The 26994-nt window shown below is 33.5% G+C and overlaps 1 protein-coding gene across 1 annotated transcript in view; it reads right to left on the bottom strand.

Moving 5' to 3' along the window:
• Positions 1–3607: 3607 nt before the first annotated feature.
• LOC114325977 (arrestin domain-containing protein 4-like) overlaps positions 3608–26994 on the bottom strand; it is a 62701-nt gene continuing 39314 nt past the window's right edge. Inside the window, exons 6-9 of the mRNA XM_050655449.1 lie at positions 15379–15570; positions 11109–11226; positions 10992–11054; positions 3608–4566 (exon numbers count right to left, since the gene is read on the bottom strand). Of these exons, the coding sequence (XP_050511406.1) occupies positions 4493–4566; positions 10992–11054; positions 11109–11226; positions 15379–15570 (447 nt within the window). The 3' untranslated portion in view covers positions 3608–4492. The remainder of the gene's footprint in view (positions 4567–10991; positions 11055–11108; positions 11227–15378; positions 15571–26994) is intronic.

Genomic DNA, 26994 nt, shown 5'->3' with positions numbered 1-26994 from the left:
TTTGGTGCTTAATATGTGATAAAAATTTCAAAGCGATTCATTCAATTGTTTAAATTTTATTCAAATTGTTTATCCCAGAGAGCATTTTTTTTGCAATAACATAAGTCAGAAAAAATGACGTTAGAACCATTCCACAGGTGTCAAATGAAAGAGCATGAGCTATATTTTCAACTTGGTTTAAAAAAAGTGAATAAAAAATGCATTTATTAGTAATAAATAATTATGCAAAAGTATCGTAAATCTTTCCTTATAAACTTTTTAATTTTGTTCTATAAGAAATTATATATTTTTATTACAATTTTTTATTATGATATAAATAACATTACATACTTGGTAGTTGTACTTTTAAAACAGGGTAAAAAAGTTAATTTTTTTGGAAAAAGTTATTCAAAAAGTTTATAAAGAAAAATTGACGATACTTTTGCATAATTATTAATTACTAATAAATGCATTTTTTATTCACTTTTTTAAACCATGTTGAAAATGTAGCTCATGCTATTTCATTTGATACCTGTGGAATGGTTCTAACGTCATTTTTTTCTGACTTATGTTATTGCAAAAAAATGCTCTCTGGGATAAACAATTTGAATAAAATTTAAAAAATTTAATGAATCGCTTTGAAATTTTTATCACATATTAAGCACCAAAGAACCCTCATTTGACAAAAATTTCAAAGCTGGACACTAATTTTTACAACAGTTACTGCGAAAATAATTTTTTTTGCAATTCCGACCTTTTTTCGTAATTATATTAACAATAACTGAGTATATCAAACTTTGTAATACGTCATTTTAAAGCTTTTTCCATAATCTCGAAGATATTTGTACTAAAAAAATCATAAGTTTCACTGTTTTCCGTTGATTTGAAAAAAAGGGGAAAATGCCATTTTTTGACAGTTAATTGTTGATAAATAAAAATGGCCGCCAGATCCTACGCAGGAAATAGTTACAATTTGTTGTTTACCTATAGGTATTACCTGTTGAAAAAACGCTTCAGTACCCTGGCTGCTGAAGTGTCACGAACAGGGTATATTTTTGTGTTATTACCCTGGCCTCATGCAGCACTTCTTCGTTTGAGGTATGAAATATCTATGAAATTTCGAGGATTCTCCGGTAGATCCACATTTCAAAGGCCTCCAATTTATTTACTGTTACTGTTTTAAGGAGCTACGTTTCAGCTGTATAGAGAAGAGTCGACCAGATGTAGCATGTTGATAAACTTAGTCGAATTTCGAGTTTTATTCGAGAATCACCTAGCAGTCTTTTGATTTTTTCGAAAGATTTTCTGGACTGTTCTATTCTCGATCTTGTTACTAGTTCAGGATTTAGGCTGCTATTGATCCAACACCCCATATACTAAATTTATTGACTTCTAAAATCTGCTCGTTTTATTGTGTAAGGTTGACGTACATTCTGTTTTTTTTTTCAAATTGACACCACCTTCATCATACATGAGATAGGGGAGTGCATATAGATTTTCACTTCAGAAAAAATCAAACGAAAGATAGAACTTTTTGTAATTTCATTAAGAAATGTTTAATAAACAACATCAATACTCGAGAAGTGGGTGCTTCATTTTTTATTAAACAAATGACCTACGAAATTAGATTTTTTTAAATAACTCCGAAAATATAAATTTCAGAAAAAATCTGACTTGACCATTTAAAAATTCAGAAAAGTTTACAAAAAAAACCTTATATAAAGAATTTTCTAAATTTAAATCTGTATCTTCTATAATTTTTTATTTATAACGCTAAAGTCACCCTTCTCACAAACATTGGCGCACTGTAAACTAGCGGTGTACGGTTGAGTTATTTTAATGTAATTCTTTAACCAATGGATCAAATGAAATTTTACAAATTGAACATGAAAGAAGAATAATTGAGCTATCTTATGGTTATAATAAAAAGAAATAAAATGTATGGGCATAAGTACGGTGTGGGCGGAAATTGAGCCTTACATGAATTTTGTTTAAAAATGATTTAAAAATGTATAACTAATACAATTTTTCTTATAAACCTCTCAATTTTGCACAACTTACCTTTTAAGCATCTTACTAAATGATGTTTCATTAAAAAAAATCTCAAAAATTTAATTCACATGTTATGATGTCTTAAAAAATGTAATTTTTGAAATCTTCGTAGTTTTATAGAATTACCACCACTTTAAGACGGTATTACTCAAGTTTGAACAAATCTATTACAGTTTTATAAGTGCTTTTTTAAAGCTTAGAATGTAGTCTTTAAAATGCACTAAATTATTTTGCTTTAGATATGAAATAAGCTATTTCTTTTTGAGAAAATTAAGAAAGATAACAAAAATGTAATACAAAAACCGAAAATTACCAGCCAAAAAAATGTTTATACAAAGTGATCAAAACTTTTTTCTGTAAAACTTACCTAAAATACATTTTTAATAATAAGCTTCAACAATAATAAATGTTCAGCAAAAAATTTTTTTTAGCTCTTATACAGTATGTTTGCGTAACTTGGAACCTATTGCTTACTTTTTTATTATCAGTTTTACGAAAAAAAGTTATTCTTTATAAGATACTCTACATCGTATATAATCTAAGATACAATCATCAAATATCAAATTTAATTAATTTTATACAAGGTATGTCAAAAATATGAATTTCATTCAAGAGTAAAGTACCTTTACATTTCACAATATCGAAAATTGTTATTAAGGAAAGTTGTTTGAAATTAAAAAAATTGTTTTAGTGTTCAATTACATTCTTCTAGTTAAAATATTGTGAATAATAAAGGCACTTAACTCTTAAGAAAAGTTCTTGTTTTTTATATACCTCGTATAAAATTAAAAAAGTTTGATATCTGATGGTTGTATCTTAGATTTTAGTCCAGTGAAAGCATTTTATGAAGAATAACTTTTTTTCGTAAAAGTGATAATAAAATAGTTATCGTAATTGTAATAAAATGATGATAAATATCGTAATTTAAGAAAAAATTGAAAAATTTTTGTTTCGATTGGAATGGTGTAATTGTATATTTAAACATAGTTTTTAATTTCAAACTTTCCATAATAGCATTTTTTGATATTCTGAAATATAAAGGTACTTTGTCTTTTTCATATTTTTGACATAACTCGTATAAAATTGATAAAATTTGATATCTGATGGTTGAGTTTTAGATTTTTGACTATCCAGAGCATTTTATGAAGAATAACTTTTCTTTCGTAAAATTGATAATAAAAAGTTTTCCATGTTGTTCCTAGCTACGCAGATATACTATATTATAAGAACTTCTGTATAAGAATTTTCAAATTGCAATGTCATATTCGGATTCAGCATAATCAAAAACAAAATAGAAACATATTTGATCAAAGTAAAATGATGAATGTAACGATATTTTTAGAATTATTTATACAAAACAATTGTTATTGTTTAAACAATTAATAAACAATTAGCGGCCAAATCTGTGAGTAGAACTTTTTACTTTAACATGTATATAAACTAACAAAAAAAGTTTTAGAAAAATATAAGCTTGTTTGAATTTTTCCGAAACATTGCATATTTTTGTTCTAATTGCACTCATAAGAAGACAAAAAAAATGTATATGTGTCTTCCGAGTAAATTTTATTTATAAAAATAAAAATAAATATTTTTATTAGTCCCCTTCAAAATAGTCATATTAAAACTGCATAATTACACATTTACAAAATCTTACGAAAAATAATGAGATGACTCGACGGTTGAAAAGCTGAAAGGTTTTAACTCACAAATCAACTTTTTTCAGGAAGTAGAAAACACGCTCCATTTAAGGGGACCGGGTAAAATGCAAAATGCAAAATTTTGACGCGTGTTAAAATTTTCAATGTGTTTTAAATGTATTTATTTTTTTTTCGAATCCTGAGAAAACTAATAAGTATTTTGGAAAAATTTAAATGCAGAATAAAAACCACTTTATTACCGAGGGCCGAAAGTCCCTTAGAATAAATAAAAAGTTTCTTTTGAATAAAACATTTGCAATTAAAAATCACACTAAATTTTCTCTTTTATTTTCACCCCTGTAACTTATTAAAATAAACATTATAGAAGTTTTCAGGGACTTTAGATCCTCGGTAATAATGTAGTCTTTCATTCTGCGTTTAAATTTGTCAAAAATATTTATTAGTTTTCTCAGGATTCGAAAAAAATGAATACATTTAAAACATATTGAAAATTTTGACATGCGTCAAAATTTTACATTTTGTTCCGTTCCCCTTAAGTAATCTTATTAGGAATTAACCTAATAATTTCTTTCATTAATTTATAGATGCATTATTGATCTACAAATTAATGAAAAAATTATTGGGTTAATTCCTCATAAAATTACTTAAATTACTTAAATTTTTTTCTACTTCCTGAAAAAAGTTGATTTGTGGGTTACAACCTTTTACCTTCCAACCGTCGATATAATATAAGATAAACAAAAATAATATAAAATAATGCCTATAATAACAATAATGACCTAATAAATAAATTTTAGCAGCTCTTATTTTTTCGTTTCATAATTTGGTAGATATCCATTAACTTCGTTGTATGATGGAGGTGCAGATAATACTTCTCCTAAAACAATAGTATTTTAATATCATAGAAGTCGTATTCTGATATTTAAATTTAAAAGACTATTTGTAAACTAAAAATTATGATTTACGAGACAATGCTTTGGCTTTTACTATCCAAACAATGTGAACGGCCATAGCTCAGCGGCGGACACGCGCCAACTCGCAACTTTTAATGACAAACATTTTCAAATTAAAATGTACACCGGCCAATTCGTAACTTTTCTACTACCTGAACCTGCAAACTCGAAATCTTCTACAGGTGAATTCGAAACCATGGATTAAATCTAATACCTCAGGTAGTTAGGTTAAAACTTAAGAAATAAATTTGAACAGTAACGGATTAAGCCAACACGGGACCTATCTCAAATGTATGCCTTTTATTAATGTTTATTGAAAAACAAAGCTCCAATTCTATTTTAGTTCAACTCATTTTAAAGCTATTTCAATAAACTAATCGGTTCAATTTTCAGTTTTTTGGTAAAATGTTGTAACTTATAGACGAAAATTCTTAAAATCGGCTATGTTTCATTTAAATTGTCAATAAATAAATAAATTGAGAAAAAATTAGTCAGATTTACATAAATTTTGTTATTCTATCCAGAATAGATATCCAGAATAGATAATTTTTGTAGAAATTAAAACAATTGTTACATATAGTAGTTATACTGAGTGCCATAAAAACCGTGTATTTTTACTCATTTATTTGGGCTCTTCTTCTTCTTAACTCAGGCGAGACTCGTTAGTCTCTGGCACTTGGTCTGTTTTTATTTGGGCTATTTCACGTAATATCGAGGTAGAAGTTTTATTTTTATATGAGTTATTAACGATTAACTGACTTAATTGATAGTTTTAAAGCAGGATTTAAGTATAGCTGATTTATAAAACCTTGTTTAAATTGTTTTACATGCACTATAATGCGGTTATCTTAAATTTTGTTTTAAATGCTTTTCTTCTTACTGGTAGACAAAAAAAAGCAAAAATGTGTATTTTTGACATCAAATTGTTGATAACCAACATAAGTGTTGATAATCAACAGGTTGCATTGCAACCAGATACAGAGCAGTACCATAAATGTTTTTAAACTTTTTAGCACTTTCTTTAAGTGAAATTAAAAATAATTATTTACCAGAAATAACTTACACCCACGTTCACTCATTACGAAATCTGTTACACGAATTTCAGCCATTTTTAGAAAATGTACTTGGATTTTCTCTAGTAACTCTTCCAAGAGACAATACATAAATGATGAATACCTTTTACAATTCCTTCAAAGAGGGTAATTTATACAGGTATTGTACCCTCGGAGATCGCTGGGAAAATTTACACTCAAAATAACAAAATTCAGTTTGGCAACACTATGTGAATGTTGATAGTAACATATCCCTTTTAAGATAAGCAGAACTGTAATTTAGTCCAGACAAATTAATATATTTTTTTGCCAACAAAAATGAGATTTTTCAACCAAATAATGTTTCAAATATGATGTGCAAAATAATTTTTAATTGGGTTCTGTTAATGAGCTTGCTTTTTTTGTCATTAAAGTAGAAAAAACTTAAAATTTCACTCATTAAATCATTATCATCTTAATTATTTTAACTGTACTAATAATATCCGTCGACTAATTCTGAATGATTAATGGGTTGTTAAAAGATTTTATCTGTAGCGGCTTCTGGAATGTCTTAAAAATATCGAATTTCATTGATAAAATGCGCCGCTTCGATCATACATACCTGGAATACCGGTATTAGATTATCAACATTACTTAATAAATGAAAGTTACAAATTCACCGGTAGTTACTGGGTTATCGAAAAATTACCTGCGCGCCAAAGTTGCCAGTTGGCCTGTAATTAGGATGGGGGATTAAAATAGTTACGAATTCACCGGGACCCTTCAGCGGCAAGGTACTGGCTTTATAAGCCAGAGCTCACGAGTTCGAGTCGGCACCAACAACGATATTTTCATTTCTAAAAGGAATGGACCCACCGTGCTTCGGAGGGTACGTTAAGCCGTCGGTCCCCCTGGGCTAGTTTTGCTTCGACACTAGCTACTTCAAACAGGATTAAAGATGCAGCGGCGCTGGAACAATCCGAAAAATCTCCCTGGCAAAAATGCCATACGTAATTATTATTATCCAAACAATGGAAACTTCTGTTCATAATATTGATGATTTGAAACACACATAACGTGTGATCCAAAATTATTGTCACCATAGGTGGCTCTGAACGACAGAGATAGCTATACAGGGCATGTGTATTCTTAATTCAGATATACTTTCCAGCTTACGTCAACTTTGCAGTGTACGTCAACTTAACAAGAAAAGTAAGGTTATGTAGAGATCTTGTTTGATTTTATTTATTATTGTTACTTATAATTTTGTTAATTCTTTTTATTTTTGATTAAAGTTCTGGTTTTGACTGATTTTTTATGTTTTATAATGTTAATCAAAATTAATTGATAAACCAATGATATAAATTCAGATTCAAACAAGACATACGTAATTTTTTGCACGGATAGCTTTGATCCCAATAATTGTGGATCGCTCGTTACATTCAAACAGAATGTATATTGTATATGCAAAAATTACAACATATCTTAAACAATGACGGTGAAGCACCCTTGGTCCAGATCTTTGTTTATAGGGGTTCTTGAAGTGTATTCCAGTACTTCCAGCCTTGCATAAATCCACGAACATAAAATGAGTTTCCAAATTTGTATTTTATGGATTAAAGTTTTGTGGGTTACCTTTCACTTTTTCGGCAACAGGGTACCTTTACGTACTGGATTATACACCAAAGGAGTGTGTTGTCTGGATTTCCCTATAGATCTGTAACACGTCCAGCTTTAGGCCCGGCGCAAACTGAACCTAAGCCAGACACAACCTGCGCCGGCGGGACGGGTGACCCGTGCATTTATTTTTCTAGCGTGCCGCATATTGAACACAACCCAACCCAACTGTTGGCTATTGACGTGGCGAATAGAGACGGCCAAAATCAGGGCGGACATGTAACGGTTACTTTTGATACCGGTTCTCAGTGGTACTGAGTAAAAATACTGATGTATCTAATCCTTGTTCTGAATTGAGTAGGCAACTTAAAATCGGTATTTCGGTACTTGTAACTAGTAACGTTTTAAAAATATCTTACAGGTCCCTAGTAGTCGTAGCGGTATGACTTTCGAAAACATCGAATTTGATCATAAGCGGGTGTATAAAAAGATATCTTACTATCTGTATTTTATTTCTGCATATAACACCTACATATTTAAAATATTCTCTCCCCTACTGCTCGGTCATAACTCATATTCCTCAATTTACTGCTCGGATCACAATCATTTACAATTACTGCAGGATCGCAATCATTTAGAATTACTGCAGGTCATAATAATTAATAATCCCTCCGCTACTGATCGGTCATAAAAAATAACACTATCTGCATATTTCGTTTTTAATTTTTAAGCATAAAAAAATCTATCTAATATGTAATAAACAAAAATGTAATATGCCGACAAGTTGAATTTGAGGGTAATGCGAAATTTTTATAGATCACGGTTTTAAGTAACATGAATTTCACCTTATTTTTCTAATAATGTGTTTTTTAGAAAGGCATAACTTTGATTATTAATTTCGTATCGCCGCTTATTTAGTCTACCAAAAGTTATCAGAATTTAATGACAAAGACAACGCAGTTTTCACTCTGGGTATTGACTATGCCAGAGGTCGGCAACATTTTTAATGTAAAGAGTGAAATACTAAATTAAAAATTCATAGCGGGCGCCAACTATTTTTTGACCTAACAAATATATAAATACAGGGTGAGTCATGAGGAACTGTACATACTCCTATCTCGTATAGAGGCTCCTATGGGGAATAACAAATGACCATTAAAAAGTGTCTGCTCCCATATTATACAGGGCGAGTTTCGCATTTTGACAGAAATTTGTATTCGTCAAAATTTTTGAACGGTCAGATCAATGTGTCTCTTATTTTGGTCAATCGTTACACTATTACCACCTAATCAACTGATTTATTCAAACTAGAAAAAAATCAGGTCCGGCTTCAAAAAAATTAGTTCGTTTGGGTCTTAGAAAAAATTTCACCCTGTATACGCTTTTTGAAAACTATAATATGAATTTTACAAATTAGACAAATAAGAAATTAAAATGACATATTTATTTTTTTCCCCACACGATTACTTAATTTTTTATAAAAAAATCGAATTTGACTATGAATTAAAAGTTTGGTAAAGTGAACCATAGATTTAAAAAAAAATAACTTTTATTACAAAAATTAATTTTTTTTGAACAAATATTTAATTTATGTTACCACCCAATCAACGGATTTATTCAAACAAAAAAAATCAGGCCCGGATGTAAAAAATTAGTTCGTTTTGGTCTTAGAAAAAATTTCACCCTGTATACGCTTTCTGAAATGTCTAATATGAATTTTAGAAATTAGACAAATAGGCAATTAAAATGGCATATTTAATTTTTCCCCACACGATTACTTAATTTTTTATTAAAAAATCAAATTTGTCAAAATCGGAATTTTAACCTAAAATGAAAAAAAAAAATTAAATCACCGTTTAACTCGCTATAACTCTGTTCCAGTTTAATATTTTTTTTTGAAAAATTTACAGCACATATCTCTTACCATTGTGAAGACTATGAAAATTGTTGTAGACTTTCAGTCTTTTTCTCATAAAAGTTATGAATTTTTAAAAACGAAAGGTGCAGATTCGTTAATTGCAAAGTTAAATCGCAAAAATTAAGTGAAAAAATTTAAAATTTATCTATTTGATCGCGTCTATGTTAAACTATAGAGTCCAAAGAGAAGTGTTATGGGTTTTAGATCTAGACGTGGTATAGAAAAAAAATGGTGAAGCTTTTAATTTTAAGAAAAACGTTTAATTTTTTTTTATTTTTATAAATTTGATTTTTTAATAAAAAAATAAGTAATCGTGTGGGGAAAAAAATAAATACGCCATTTTAGTTGTCTATTTGTCTAATTTGTAAAATTCATACTAGAGTTTTCAAAAAGCGTATACAGGGTGAAATTTTTTCTAAGACCAAAACGAACTAATTTTTTTAAATCCGGGCCTGATTTTTTTCTAGTTTGAATAAAGCAGTTGATTGGGTGGTAACATAAATTAAATATTTGTTCAAAAGAAATTAATTTTTGTAATAAAAGTTATTTTTTTTTAAATCTGGTTTCTAGTAAATATGGTTCACTTTACCAAACTTTTAGTTATTCTTAGTCAAATTTGATTTTTTTATAAAAAATTAAGTAATCGTGTGGGGAAAAAAATAAATATGCCATTTTAATTGCCTATTTGTCTAAATTCATATTAGAGTTTTCAAAAAGCGTATACAGGGTGAAATTTTTCCTAAGACTAAAATGAACTAATTTTTTAAATCCGGCCCTGATTTTTTTCTAGTTTGTATAAATCAGTTGATTGGGTGGTAACATAAATTAAATATTTGTTAAAAAAAAATTATTTTTGTAATAAAAGTTATTTTTTTTTAAATCTATGGTTCACTTTACCACGCTTTTAATTCATAGTCAAATTTGATATTTTTATAAAAATTTAAGTAATCGTGTAGGGAAAAAATAAATATGTCATTTTAATTGCTTATTTGTCTAATTTATAAAATTCATATTATAGTTTTCAAAAAGAGTATACAGGGTGAAATATTTTCTAAGACCCAAACGAACTAATTTTTTTGAAGCCGGACCTGATTTTTTTCTAGTTTGAATAAATCAGTTGATTAGGTGGTAATAGTGTAACGATTGACCAAAATAAGTGACACATCGATCTGACCGTTCAAAAATTATGGCGAATACAAATTTCTGTCAAAATGCGAAACTCGCCCTGTATATTATTAAACAATGGGAGCAGACACTTTTTAATGGTAATTTGTTATTCCCCATAGGAGCCTCTATACGAGGTAGGAGTATGTACAGTTCCTCATGACTCACCCTGTATAAACGTATAAAAAATATACGTTTTGGATTTCTTGTCTAAATTAACAATAGTTTTAGGGGCGCATTAAAATTTATTGAAGGGCGCAGTGGCCCCGCGGGCGCCACGTTGCCGACCTCTGGACTATGCTAATATTTAGGTACCATCCGTATTCATTTCAGATAAGTCCATCTCGCAAACAAAAACAAGTGAAAATAAACATCTGGCAGTGAGTCACGCGTCCCATGGCCCAAGAAAACTGTACGCCGATGACAAACGTTCCCAAGCGAGACCTGCGAACGAATGCACTGATAGTAGGCTGCGCAAAACTGCTTAGGTTCAATTTGCGCCGGGTCTTAAGCTTTTGTTTATTATGCCCCAGCCGATGGTCATTGTTTCACACTCAATTGATATTTAAATGGATGAGAAATGAAAAATAAAGAAAAAATTTTATATATAAAAACTTACCAAGTAGCTCTTGTTCTACTAAAGCGGCCGAAGGAATGTGTTCGAAAGAAGTGGAAGAAATATCTAGGAATGAAACATAATATGATTTCTAATTAACATCTTATTTAAGATACTTACTTGCTTCGGATAATGGTAAATCAGTGACGATACCTCTTGTCCCAATAGCGATATGTCCCAATTTTATGATAGATTCGCAGATTATATCACTGTGACAGGATTGAAACGTAAACTTGGCCTGGAAAGTTAAAAAATGTGTACCTAATTCTAAGAAGAAGAAATTCTGGATAATAAAATATCAAATGAGTGAAATGAGTGTCGAAATGGATAATAAAATATCAAATGAGTGAAAATATCAATTTTTGCAAAGCATCTTGGATAACGGGTAAACCTAGAAACACGTGTCGGCGAGGGACCCGATTTGAATCAAAACGAAACCGATTATTTTCATTTTGTTTAATAAAACATCATCTAGAATAAACATTTTTGAAGTTATACTTCTTTACCGGCGATAGAGGGTGATTTTTTTATATGTTAAAACCTATCAGCCCGGCGCATGCGCATTATAACTTTGTTCTGATTGGATGTTCAAATGACATGTCAAAAATTATCCGATATGGCAGCTGTGGTTTGGAGGTAAAGGTAAAAGTAAACAAATGTATAATATATTAGTTTTATTGTTGTGAGGACAGAAACAAAAAAGTTTATAATATTGTAGTGACTTTTAAATAGTTTTTAAAAGCAACAGGTACGTAATAATTGTTAATGTATCATGAGTATAAACCTACCTATTTGATCTGCCAAAATACATAGTATGTAATACTTTTATTTATATAATTTGATTACCATCAAAATTTCTATCAATATTCACCTAATATATTGTTTTTTTACTCTATGTTTTGTTGTATTTTTTCAATTCTAAATCATTTCAATTCAAAATTAAAATAATTTGATCAATTTTCAAAATATCAAAATATCACAAGTTTAATCCGTTTAGTTAGTCGATCTTCGTAAATAATGACACATAGTGCCCGTGGCTAAGCGGAGAAGGCGAATGAATTCCAATACCAACCGCTCTTATCAGCGCTGGTTCGTCCCAATAGAAACTTTCTTTTTTGTTTTTTTTTAATACATTTTATGATTGTAAGTATATTTATTATATAATTGTATTTTCAGAAAATACGTATTTAGTTAAAAAAAATTTCGACAATTAATGTTCAGACATCATTTGTGGCTTGTTTAATGTGTTTGTGTGTGTTTTATTCTTTTATTATTTTAATTTTTGGCACTGTTCTAATAAAAATGTTTGAGAAGTAGTAAGTATAAATTAGTTTAATATTTAAACAAAATATAAAAAAAAGTATATTAATTTCGTTTAAATCATATAATAGAAGTATAACTTCTTACGTGCGTACAAAGTACACACACATTCTTTTTTTTTATTTATTTAGCTCCATTTAATTTACAATCTGTTATCACTCATAACAATAAGTAAATTTTATGACAATTATTAGAAGAAAACATGACATGTAGGAATTCTCTTCAGTGAGAGGCTTCCTTTAACATATAATTAACAAACAAAGTTAATAATGTAGTGGTAAATGTTAATTAATTTTATTTAAATGTGTTTATTAAGTCTGTAGGCTTAAAACGCTTTAGTCTACGCACTTCATCGTTGACATTAAACAGTTCGCGCACTAAGTCATTAGAGTGAGCACTAGTTTTGTTTTTTATTTTTCACTGTACTTTGTGACTTCAGTTTTTATGGATTGAACTTGGAGGTCTTTTTCTATTATCCACGTATTTTTCTATTATTTCTAAAATACCAAGTTTCTTGTAAAAGGTATATATTAAAATACCCTAAATAAGGGTCACAATACAAAACGTTTTCGGATTAAGGAATCCATCATCAGTGTTTAAAAGCCAAAATTTGCATGCCTGAGCCACCAAAATGTATTGGGTAAAAACCCTTTAAATGTAAATGATTATTACACATATTATTACATGTTATTTTACATATTTATATAAAAATCATCTGATGTTAAAGATAAACCTGGATGTTACCCAAGGCAACACATGACTCTCCCCACGTGGTTGGAACTTTTTATGGAGAAAACCTCACATATTGGATTTCTTGGAACTGAAGTTGGCCATTGAAATCCAATATGTGAGGTTTTCTCCAAAAAAAGTTCCAACCACGTGGGGAGAGTCCTGTGTTGCCCTGGGTAACATCCAGGTTTATCTTTAGCATCAGATGATTTTTATATAAATATGTAAAATAACTTTATCATTTACATTTAAAGGGTTTTTACCTAATACATTTTGGTGTCTCAGGCATGCAAATTTTGGCTTTTAAACACTGATGATGGATTCCTTAATCCGAAAACGTTTTCTATTGTGACCCTTATTTAGGGTATTTTAATATATACCTTTTACAAGAAACTTGGTATTTTTTATTTTTTTTTTCTATTATGTTGTTTGAAACATACCACGGGGAATTGGTTATAATTCCAAGAACTTTGTTCTAGAATCTTTGTATGATTTCTAGGTTTGAATTGCTAGCAGAACCCCATAATTGAATTCGATACGTCCATATTGGCTTCAGTACCTACGACTTTATATATTAAGATCTTATTTGTGAGATTTAATTGTGATTTCCTGCGAATAAGTCAGTAAAGTTGTCTTAGTTTGAGACCCAATTGTTTTCGTTTTGTAAATATCCATTGTAGTTCTCCATGTTAATCTTCTGTCAAGATGTAAGATGTAAACCTAAATATTTGACTTCATTTCTCTGAGTAATCATTTGATTATTTCATAACACTGCTGGACATATACCTCTTCTTAGTATAAAGGTAACATGGATTGATTTGTTCTCATTAACTCGAATTTTCCATTTTTTTAACCATGCTTGGATATTATTAAGGCTGGTATGTAAGTTTCTTGAGGCAGTTACTGGATCATGATGTGAGGCGAGTATTGCAGTGTGATCTGCTGTTATTGTAGTTCTTGAAGTTGGTAGATCTGCAGTAAAAAGCTGGTACAGCATTGGTCCTAACACGCTGCCTTGCGGTACTCCTGATTTTATTTGGTATAATTCTGAATATTCTGAATGGTATTTAACTGAAAAGAATCTGTCAGATAAGTAAGACTTTAAAAGTTCATAATACGGATGAGGCAATAGGTTTTTTAGTTTATAGAGTAGACCTTTGTACCAGACTTTATCGAACGCTTGGCTTATGTCAAGAAACGCTGCTGAGCAATATCGCTTACTTTCAAAGTCGTTGCTGATATGTTTTACTAATCTATGGACTTGCTCCATGGTTCCATGTTCTTGTCTAAACCCGAACTGATGTTCTGGTATGAGATTTTTGCTATCTAGTATTGGCTTGATGCGTTTAATTATTAATTTTTCCAGCACTTTGGAAAGCGCAGGCAGTAAACTTATTGGCCTATATGATGTTAATCCCTCTAGTTTTTTTCCTGGTTTTGGGATCATAATGATAACTGCCATTTTCAGTTGTTGCCGAAAATAATATAATCTTATTATTGCATTAAAAATTTGTAATATTGCCGTTATTCCTTTTTTTGTTAATTTTTGTAGTATCCTACCCGTTATCAGATCATAACCAGGAGCTTTTTTAGGATTAATTTCTGGAATAAACATGAAAAAGAGATATTGGAAAGGTCCCCAAAATCTTATTGATATATTGCGGGGTGTTGAAAAGTGTTTCGGACCTTCAAGCTCAGTCAGTTTTATACAACGTACACTACGACTAGAATAGCAATAGACGTGAACCGCGCATAAACCGGTTTGGGGCTTTCTTTACAGGGTTATCACACTGATTTCGTTTGAAATTTTGTTTACATGAAGAACCACATAAGTAGAACTGGAGAATAAACTAGAATAAAGCAGCAGGAGATATTTCATTAAACGCTCGAATAACTATAAGAAAGCCAAGACAAAGATGGAATGATAAACTGCACAAAAAAATGCTTCTGAAGAGGGAAAAAGTGCAACCCTAAGAAGACTATAAGAAAAAGAATAATGTTAATATATAATATGTCAGTATATACTTACCTTAACTTACGGAGAAGAACTGGAGTGGAAGACATCATAAAACGCATTACTAAGTTAAAGTGGAAATGGTCAGGGTACGTCGCAAGACAGAGAGACAACAGATGGACAAAGAAGATTTTAGAGTGGCGGCCAAGGGCAGACAAGCGAAGTCGTGGAACACCATCTACCAAATGGACCGACGACATTAAAGGAATAGCGACAAACTGGATTGCAGCTGCGCAGGACAAAGAAGGGTGGAGACCTCTTGAGAAGGCCTATGTCCGACAGTGGACAAACTTGGCTGTGTGATGATGAAGATGATGATATACTTACCCTTACAACCCACGACTGCTTTATTAAACGACAATTTAAAAATAAAGGAACCAGTAAGTCTTGCGGTATTTTTAGTTGAAGAAAATACTCCTTTTCACTATGTGCTTCGACTCCCAATGCGCGAACCTGATTTATTGTTTCATTTTCTTCCCGTTCTCTTTTGTCTGGATCCTCCACCATAAGATTTAAACGCTAAAAACAAAAATTAAGCCGTTATTAAATGTAATAATTATAGGTATATTTTATTAAAACTAAAACTTGTTACACATTATGTATTAAGTATACTCTATCCTGTATCTAATATTCAAGTATTCATTGTAATTAATGATACAATTATTCACAGTTGATCTATTGGATCTTCGCACAAATATGGCATAATTTATTCAAAGATCTTGAAATTGTAGATCGTGAAGTTAAAGATCGTGAATTGTAGGTTGCATAATTAGTAGGAACGAATTCACAAACAATCAAGAAAGGTGTTATCATTAAACAATGGTGTTATCTATTAAGAAATAGACATTTTATTGTATAATTATGTTCTAAAATTATTGAATCACGTACAACTCATATCCCAGGCAACCAAGAGACGTCATATAACGTCGAGGAAACGTCAGTATTTGGTTGAATATACACACGTGGTTGAACATTACGTCATATAGACATCTTTTGTAGGTGATTTTAAATACGTAAGATTAATGACGTTAAAATACGTTTATAAAACCTTTTTATTTCAGACAGCCTAAGTCTGACGTCACGAAATTGGGAGGAGCTTAAAAGTTACAAAACAAAGGTTATGTTTCATGTTTGTATCGTCGTTTCATTTCATTGTTTATCGTCGTATTTTGCCTATTTTCGATTCATTTTTTGTTTGCTGTTTTTTTGTGTATTTTTTAAAACTTTTTTGTCATTTTGTGAACTTTATAAACTTACCACAATGCAAAGTGATTATATAAGGAAATTATTATTGGAAACTCCAGATGTTGGACAAGGGTAGGCGAAACAATTTTTATTTACTGTTCATTTTCCCTTCCATGATATTTATCAATAATGATGAATTTTGCAAGCGATAACATTATTTCTTTTATTGTTTTAGATATTCATTGAAGCTGAAAATAATTGGGGATTTAGATCCATATACAATTCAGTCATCAGAATTGGATTTTACAGTAAAGTGCATTCCACCAATTACTATTATAGATATTCATACATATCTGGTGGAGTATCACCGTTACTACTATAAGTAGCAGATGAAAGTATACAAAAGCCTTCAGGCACATAAAAGCCTTCACAACTGGATTTGTTTTGAAATTTGGAGTAAAAATTGTTAATGATTTCTATATTATTGTTGGAAAGGTATGCCTTTATTTTATTTATTCACAATTAAGAAACATATGGATAACAGTAGTAGTGTCTTTTGGATAAATTGGTTCTAAATATTAGATTTAATTACGTTTATATATCTATATGAAACCAGACATATTGTCGTCCTAATTTGTAAACTGTGTAACTCCATAATTCTCTGAAAATGAGTTATTACTGCCATGTGTTTGAAAAAGTCCCTACTTCTCGTTTCAAAAAGGATGCACATGCATATTTTTACCAAATGAGTAAATAGTGACATCTTCGTATACACAGTATCTCCCTTGCGGCAAATTTAGTACGAAAAATATGCAACTCTCCAGTTTGTCATACCACACGACTGACCTCACTGTTTAGGAAGTGATATTTTCAAGAAAAAGTTGGTGGTAAGTAATATTAAATACTCATTAAACAATATACAAATGTTAGTGATATGTGCATCGATAAAATATTCCATTTTAGCATCCTATCTTTTAAAATGTGGTAGTATTCATATTAGTCATATTTAGAGAAATAATTTTTTGTGTCTCCTGTAAAATTTGGATAAATGGAGTTACGAAGTTTACAGATTAGGTCGACGACATGTAATCGCTATGATACAAAAGAGATTAAGTCATGATTGTATTTTCTAAAATTATATTATATGAATGTCTGATTTTAAATAAAATATTCTCAATCATTGTAAAGATCGCAAATACTCTAATAAAAATAAATTTTTGTAGTTGAAGCATTCCCACAAAGATAAAATATTTTTTTAGGTGAAGCATTCCCAAAAAGCTAATGCTAAGTGTTTGGGTGATAGCTAGTTCTGATGGCATAGCAAATGCACATTGTATGTGTATGGCCGGTGCGGCAACCTTGGGTGCCTATAAAGTGGCAACAGCCTGAAGATGCCGACATATATGAAATACTGCACCGTTGCTCTTTGAAGTTTTCGGAGGGGTCGGGGTCGATAAAAAAACGAAGAAGAAAATTGAAATGAAAACGAAGAAGAAAACGAAAAGTTGGACGCCAACCTACATACGTAGGATTTTACCTTACCTTACCTTACCTTATAGATACACCTTAAACCGGAACTAAATGAGTGTTAAAAATTAACTTTTGTAGTGATTATAAAAAAATTTAAATGTAATAAAAAAATGAAAATCGTAAAGAAACGAAAATTTTAAGCATTTATTCTACGTTAAGTTGCACAATAATACAAAAATGGACAAAACATATTCGCAATGCCAATTCAGTAGCCAAGTCAGTTCTGTTAGTCGCCGGCACTGGAATTGACTATGCATTAACCAAAATTATATTAAACGTAAATATAAACCTACAAGAAAAAAACACAAAGCCGTAAAAATATAAAATGTAAAAATATAAAATGTAAAAATATAAAATGTAAAAAAAAAATATAAAACCTAGAGATACTGTATCTATTGGTATGGAAATTACTACTTAATCTTACCTTCGCAAAAGCACATTGTGCACCTGTTATTTTTGTAAAAAAATGAATTTAAAAAAAATAAAAATTAAAACTGGAAAACTAGAAAAATGGCAGCACTGTAGGTTTTATTGAAAGATGCTGAGCTCAACAAATTCCCGATAGTTAATATTAAAATATACCTTAGCTAAATACATATACGATATCTCATTTCTTTATTTGTAGAATTAAGCATAAAAAAGGGAAAGTTAATTTGGTCACTACTGGACAAAAAATTAAAAAAAAATTAGGACAGTCCATGTATCCTGACAAAGTCGGCTATTACACGAATCTGTCTTTAAAGAAAACACTCTTATCTGTCGAAGTAGGTACTTGAACATTCGAGAGTCAGATTAATTGGTCACCACTGGACAAAAAAATTAGGACAGTCTATGTATCCTGACAAAGTCGGCTATTACACGAATCTGTCTTTAAAAAAGACATTCTTATCTGTCGAAGTAGGTACTTGAATATTCCAGAGTCAGATTAAAATAATTTGTTACCTTAATGCAGCAACGGTACCTTACTCTGGCACAGGAAAATATCGCCAGCGGCACTATATACTCCTTTCACATCCCACCAGAACATATCCCACGAAAGGAAGGCGATAACGGGAACCAACAGAAGGGCTTTCACTAAACACAAATGGCTCAACAAACAAACAAAACACGAGTTGGCACGGTGAACTCGAAAACCACCCTTAATCACTTAAATATTTGTTTACAAATTATCTATATCATCTACCACTACAACAAACTCGATCTATTTTTGAAAATACGTAAGGATGGCCACAATAAAAACGGAAAAACTTGATTCTACCTCGACGGTACTATTCTGCCATCATCCCCAACGTAAAAAAGTGCTGTCCTTCTTCGCGCGTCAATCAGGGTCGCTTTTCAAAATTATCCACCTCGCTCTGCGTGCCGAGCGCCGTCTACATGTCAATTTCTGGGTGTATGTTGGTTGCATACCCAGTAGTGCATGTCGCATATTTTGAAGGTGTCAAAATTGCTACACAGCCTCTCCCCGAGAGAGAAAACGGGTCACCAGTTTTTCTAAGTAATATACCCAGTGCGACTCGAGAACTAGACGTAAATAAAGCAAAAAGAACGGGATTGCACGTGAAGTTGTACCGTAACGATCGGTACACCTACGAACGAGAAGTCGATAAAGTAACGGAAGCTATATACAATTGACGGTAAACGTAACGAACGGTATACATACTATTTCGAATTCAAATACCACGTTACGGTAAACAGAGGCAATTGACGATAACATCTGAATTGGAATTCGATAACATGACGAAAAATTATATCTAACCTGACCTAACCAAAAAAAATTATATCTAACCTAACCTAACGAAAATTAGAGGCCACTGACGGGCAGTTGAAAGTGTGCCACTACGGCAACATACAGAAGGACTTAAAATACATCGAATAAAATACCGTATTGACGCGGTGGAACCGCAGGACCCTCGGCGAGTGGGATTCTAGTACCACCCTAACCTATCCTCGTGCAGTTTCACTCGTTTACTTCGGTATCTGATGTGTCGTCCACTTCATCGTCAGGGGAATGGAACTCTTTAAGGTCCTTGATATGCCAATTGCCTATGCTGACACCATCTAAATTGCTCAGCTTGTATACTACAGGCGATAGTTTCCTTAGCACCTTACACATGACGAATTTGGGAGCTAGTTTGGACATAAAATTCTTAGCAGCGTTTGACTGCACGATGTTCCTCTTCCACACGGTATCGCCGACTGAAAATTGGATGGGGCGTCTCCGCATATTGTAAGCGTTGGCATTCCTCGTGTATGCCTTGTGTAGTCCTTGTCGGACTATCGGGAAAACTTCGGACAGACCTTTTACGGAAGCTGCATAAGCTTGACGGTCACCCGGGACAATTTCAAAATCATCATGAGCAGGGGTGGGGGACTGATAGTAGTTACCAGAGATCGGGACGTGACGAGCGAAATTCAAAAAGCATGGCGTATACCCCGTAACTTCGTGTTTAGCTGTATTTAGAGCCTGTCGGATCTTCGACAAGTTTTTGTCCCAATCGCGGTGCTCATCTATATACGACCGAATTGCGGTACCAATTGTTTTATTGGTTCGCTCCACAAAATTGCATTGGGGCGAATAAACGGCACTGTACCATATCTTACGGACGTTATACCTCTCACAGAGATTTCTCAAAGGGGGGCCGGTAAAGTTGTGGGCATTGTCACACATTACGTATTCAGGAACGCCAAATATAAGGAAGACGTTATCTTCTAGATACGAAGCGATATTTGTGGCGGTTGCATTCCTTAGTGGGTGTAGGAGAGTGTATTTTGAAAACCAATCCGCAATCACCAAGAGCCATGTGTAACCTTTCCTGGACCTAGTTAACGGACCTATCAAATCTACGGCAATCACTTGCCACGGACGGTCGGCCGTTTTCTCGCGACCCATCATTCCCATAGGAGCCGTATTTGGTGCTTTCTGTGCACCACATATTAAGCAGGACCTAACATATTGGAGAATGTCACGCCTCATTTTCGGCCAATAGTATCGCTCTTGTACTCGGGACAAAGTTTTATAAAAACCTAAGTGAGCACACGTAGGCGGATCGTGACATGACTTAATCACCTCGGGGCGTTGGGGTTTCGGGACTAATACTTTCCACTCAATTGCGTTAGCAACGAAAGGCGAGTTGGTAGGCATAAATTTGTATACAAGGTCGTTATCGACCTTCCACTGGGGAAATTGATCGGGATCACGAAGTATTCTCGATCGAAAATTATCGAAAGAAGGGTCGATTCTATCTGCATCTACCTCAACGTAACATACGACGGGAATGTCGGAAACGGGATCTACGTGAATTGGTAGATCGGGAGCCGCTTCACGTTCGTGAGCCCTGCTAAGGGCGTCCGGAACATTATGACAGGATCCCTTGCGGTGAATGAGATCGAAATCGTGCTGACGAAGTCTCATAGACCACCTAGCCAGACGTCCAGACGGGTTTTTGAGGTTACTCAACCACAACAGAGAGTGGTGGTCAGTGATAACGACAAACTTAACACCTTCAACATAGGGCCTAAACTTTTCAATGGAGAAAAGAACAGCAAGGCATTCTCGCTCAGTGACCGAATAATTGCGTTCTGTCCTAGTGAGCGAGCGACTGGCATAGGCAATCACCTTTTCTCCTCCGTCTAAATTTTGTGTCAATACACCACCTAGTCCAGTGTCGCTTGCATCGCACTGAATAACAAAAGGTTGTGTAAAGTCGGGTTGGGACAGAACGGGTGCAGAAACCAGTGCCTCCTTTATACGTAGGAAAGAGTTTTCAGCTTCGAGATTCCAATCGACAGACTGCTTTTTTCTCTTCCCTTTGAGCAGATCATTAATTGGCGAGACAACAGACGAAAAATCCTTAATGAACCGCCTATACCATGAACACAATCCAATGAACCTTTTAATTTCGGTAGCATTGGAAGGCCGAGGGTAACTAACCATAGCAGATATCTTATCGGGATCGGTACGGAGCGAGTTGTCTCCCACAATATATCCTAAAAATTTCAGCTGAGTTTTGAAAAACTCACACTTTTTCAAATTTATTGTTAGTTTGGCCTCCTTGAGCCTGTCCAAAACTAACATTAAAATTCGAATGTGTTCATCGAAATTTGGGGAGCAGATGATTATATCATCGAGGTAACAAAATACCCAGGGCTCGAGCTCAGGACCAAAGATAGCGTCTACCAATCTTTGCTGAGTTTGGGCGGAATTAGAGAGTCCGAAAGGCATGACGGTAAACTGAAACAGACCTCTACCTACCACACTAAACGCAGTTTTTTCACGAGATTCTTTATCGAGAGGGACTTGCCAAAAAGCCTTACGGAGATCAATAGAACTAATGAACTTTGCTCCTCTAAGAAGTGACAGGATACGATCAATACTAGGCAACGGATAGGAATCGAAACGAGTAACTTCATTTAGCGACCTACCATCAAAACAGAAACGGTACTCACCAGATTTTTTCTTCACAAGCAACTCCTAACTTGAGCATTTCGTCGAGTTCCTTACCCAATATATTGGCCATGTAAGGGGACATTGGATATTGTCTCTTTTTAACGGGCTTTGAATCTCCGGTGTCTATGTACATTTGGATTTTGTCCGTTCGCCCTAAGTGTTCCTCATTAGTAATCGTTTCGAAACACCTAATAGTATCTTCTGCGATGGCACGAAGATCGGGAGACAAATCGTCTATGGTGCAAAGACTACATAGGGACGTATTTTCGTCGGGATTGGGACTATGTACAATACTGACTTTACCTTTGGTTTCCCAGGTATTGTCTGAAAAATTGACTGTTAACGCAAGTTCTCTAATGAAATTGCTTCCGAGGATGAAGCTACACGGAAGACTCGGTACGATAAGGGCGTTCACGACATGGGTGCAATCACCCGCAGTAATCGGAAGATCAATTGTACCCAGAACATCCTTTGAAGACCCATCTGCCAGAGTAACGTAACTATGTTTTGACGACAGAGTTTTGACTCCTATAGACTCTAAAAACTTTAAGCCGTTAGATCCTACCACGGTAGTACTGCAACCCGTATCTAGAAGAACGGTAAACTCTTGTGAATACACTTCTATTACGATATATGGTCTGTTGTCTGAAACTTTATTAACTAAGACGGGAGCCGCACTTGCATGGTCTTCGCTAGCCATAAACTTATGCACAAAACTGACCCAATTAGACCAGTCTTCTGATTTATTTTTGTCGGCTGTGACTGCGTTTGTGGAGGTATGTTGGCCGACGGAACATACCTGACTTATTCGTTTTTTGGTAGACAACTCGTACAAGTACGAACGGTATGATTTTTATTCCCACATCGGTAACAAAATACGGTCCTAGGGGCGTTACAAGATCGGTGAGTGTGGTCCGTGCCTGAGCAATTCCAACACAGAGTCGATACTCTTTGGGAGTTAGTGTTTGAATTGGACATAACTGCGGGAGTTTGGTCGTTGGCCTGGGGAGTACGAGACCTTGTTTGTTCTGGGGGTCGGTTGTTCCTGGGGACATCTACGGGAGAGACGAAAGTGGGCTTGGGCTGAGGTTTGATGGATAGCTGTACCATACTTTCCTCAAGACGTTTTACTAAAGAGGTAAACGCAGTGACGGTCGGGGTATCTTGCAGGATTATGTGTTGAGCCGATTCGGGAGCTACGTTTCTACGTAGATATTTAATCCTTTTTTCTTCAGAGGGGTAGATAGGGAGTCGTTTAAACAGTACGTCCATATGAGCTACGAAAAGAACAACGGATTCTCCCCTCTTCTGCTTTCTAGACTTGATTTGGTCCCAAATTTCTTCGTCGTAATCTGGCGGGAGAAAAGATTCTTTTACCAGACTCACGATATCTTCCCAAGACGAAACGGAATGCTTAACGCTACGATACCATACGGCCGCGCTACCAGAAAATAATTCCACTGCTGACCGGAAAAGAATATCTGGTCCTATGTTTCTAGATTCCACCAAATCGTTAACCTTTTCTACGAACGAGAACACGGACTTTGGGTCACCTGTAAACTTAATATTCCAGTCCGACAAATGGGTTTTCTGTACGTACGTAATTGTGGACGGTGTATTAAGAGAGGAAGAGTTTGGCAGTTGGGGTGTTTCGGGCAAAGGGTTGCTGGACGGAGCAGAAGCATAAGAAAGGCCTACCTGTGATGTACGAGAGTTTCGACGATAATTGGCTTCTACTACTAAGCATGACATTCGTAATTTAGCCAAACTGTCTGATGCCGAAGAATTATCGAGTGGGATTACTACCAAACCTATCCGGTGATGAATGTGGGATAGACGAGATGTGACAGTACGGGAAGATACGTCGGTACTTCCTTCAGTGATTTGTTTAATCAAATTTTTAGCATCAGAAATAGAATTCTCGATGCTTTGTAGTTCGTCCTCAAATTTCTGCAGTGAGCCTAATTTGTCAGTACCAATTATAGGAGTACTGTTTTCGATAAGTAGGTCTAGGACACTACGCTTATCTTCTAGAGGAGTGTCCAGTGGTGCAGTACCTCTAATACACAACTCATAATCTACTTGCTCTTCAAGTAAATCGTCAACAAAAAGGGATGCCATTGTTCAACTGGAGTATCCGGAACAGAAAACTGAATATTAATGGAGACTTATGAGCACACACCGCAGAACTATGAAGCTATACTAACTATAAGTAACTATACTAACTATAAATAGGCTAAACTATACTAAGATAACGAGAACAAACGACATACAAAACTGATATCTAGAAGTACGAGACGAAATAAATAAAACAACGGAAGGTGACATGAACGTAATAACTAAATACTCACACACTAAACTCGTAGGCAAAAAAAATAAAAATAGATCAAGGTAGACAAAGAGAAGAAAATAAAGCCCCACATATGGGCGTCATTTATGTGCGGCAACCTTGGGTGCCTATAAAGTGGCAACAGCCTGAAGATGCCGACATATATGAAATACTGCACCGTTGCTCTTTGAAGTTTTCGGAGGGGTCGGGGTCGATAAAAAAACGAAGAAGAAAATTGAAATGAAAACGAAGAAGAAAACGAAAAGTTGGACGCCAACCTACATACGTAGGATTTTACCTTACCTTACCTTACCTTATAGATACACCTTAAACCGGAACTAAATGAGTGTTAAAAATTAACTTTTGTAGTGATTATAAAAAAATTTAAATGTAATAAAAAAATGAAAATCGTAAAGAAACGAAAATTTTAAGCATTTATTCTACGTTAAGTTGCACAATAATACAAAAATGGACAAAACATATTCGCAATGCCAATTCAGTACAAGTCAGTTCTGTTAGTCGCCGGCACTGGAATTGACTATGCATTAACCAAAATTATATTAAACGTAAATATAAACCTACAAGAAAAAAACACAAAGCCGTAAAAATATAAAATGTAAAAATATAAAATGTAAAAATATAAAATGTAAAAAAAAAATATAAAACCTAGAGATACTGTATCTATTGGTATGGAAATTACTACTTAATCTTACCTTCGCAAAAGCACATTGTGCACCTGTTATTTTTGTAAAAAAATGAATTTAAAAAAAATAAAAATTAAAACTGGAAAACTAGAAAAATGGCAGCACTGTAGGTTTTATTGAAAGATGCTGAGCTCAACAAATTCCCGATAGTTAATATTAAAATATACCTTAGCTAAATACATATACGATATCTCATTTCTTTATTTGTAGAATTAAGCATAAAAAAGGGAAAGTTAATTTGGTCACTACTGGACAAAAAATTAAAAAAAAATTAGGACAGTCCATGTATCCTGACAAAGTCGGCTATTACACGAATCTGTCTTTAAAGAAAACACTCTTATCTGTCGAAGTAGGTACTTGAACATTCGAGAGTCAGATTAATTGGTCACCACTGGACAAAAAAATTAGGACAGTCTATGTATCCTGACAAAGTCGGCTATTACACGAATCTGTCTTTAAAAAAGACATTCTTATCTGTCGAAGTAGGTACTTGAATATTCCAGAGTCAGATTAAAATAATTTGTTACCTTAATGCAGCAACGGTACCTTACTCTGGCACAGGAAAATATCGCCAGCGGCACTATATACTCCTTTCACATCCCACCAGAACATATCCCACGAAAGGAAGGCGATAACGGGAACCAACAGAAGGGCTTTCACTAAACACAAATGGCTCAACAAACAAACAAAACACGAGTTGGCACGGTGAACTCGAAAACCACCCTTAATCACTTAAATATTTGTTTACAAATTATCTATATCATCTACCACTACAACAAACTCGATCTATTTTTGAAAATACGTAAGGATGGCCACAATAAAAACGGAAAAACTTGATTCTACCTCGACGGTACTATTCTGCCATCATCCCCAACGTAAAAAAGTGCTGTCCTTCTTCGCGCGTCAATCAGGGTCGCTTTTCAAAATTATCCACCTCGCTCTGCGTGCCGAGCGCCGTCTACCTGTCAATTTCTGGGTGTATGTTGGTTGCATACCCAGTAGTGCATGTCGCATATTTTGAAGGTGTCAAAATTGCTACACCGGTAATAGTGAAGTCTGCGGCCATATTGCAGCAATATTATTTGCAGCTGAGTATGCCCACAGCAAGACAGAAGAAGAACCCAATGCATGTACAGATATTACAGCTATGTACATGGTTTGGAGATAGCAACATATTTATGCATTCTCTGATGAAAAACTAATAAGTTTTGAAACTGTTCGGTCAGAGTGCTTGTTGTGCTCTCTAAACGAACTGAAATATAAGACGGCTTTGGCTTCGTGTTGCAGCGATATGAAAATGGTTATTCATTTTTAATTATAATGTACTTCTGACTTCTTCATCATGAGTTTATGTATTAGTCTTTTAATTGTGTATTTATTGTGTTAATTACTATCAACGTATAACAATAATAAAGATATGCCTATGTATTTGTATCGTTTAAAGTATGAGGATTTTTTTTTAAACTTTTATTTAGCAATATATTACTTATAAACATTCTAACAATAAACAACTTTTGGGCTCGAAGTAAAAAATTGACTTTAGGTCAGTCCAATATGACTGGACCTCTAGTATGGAAAAAACATAACAAGTTTGACACAAACCATAGGGCGTCTGTTATAGGGCTTTTCATTCACAGTCATTTGTTTCGAGCTTCTGTCATGTGTCACATAATATTAATATATCTACATCATAAGTTATTGGTATATAACAATGATACAAACCAAAGACGTATGATGTAGATATA

This window comes from Diabrotica virgifera, chromosome 7 (genome assembly GCF_917563875.1).
Source record: "Diabrotica virgifera virgifera chromosome 7, PGI_DIABVI_V3a".
NCBI classification, from domain to species: Eukaryota; Metazoa; Arthropoda; class Insecta; order Coleoptera; family Chrysomelidae; genus Diabrotica; species Diabrotica virgifera.
This window is presented reverse-complemented; position numbering and strand designations above follow the sequence as displayed.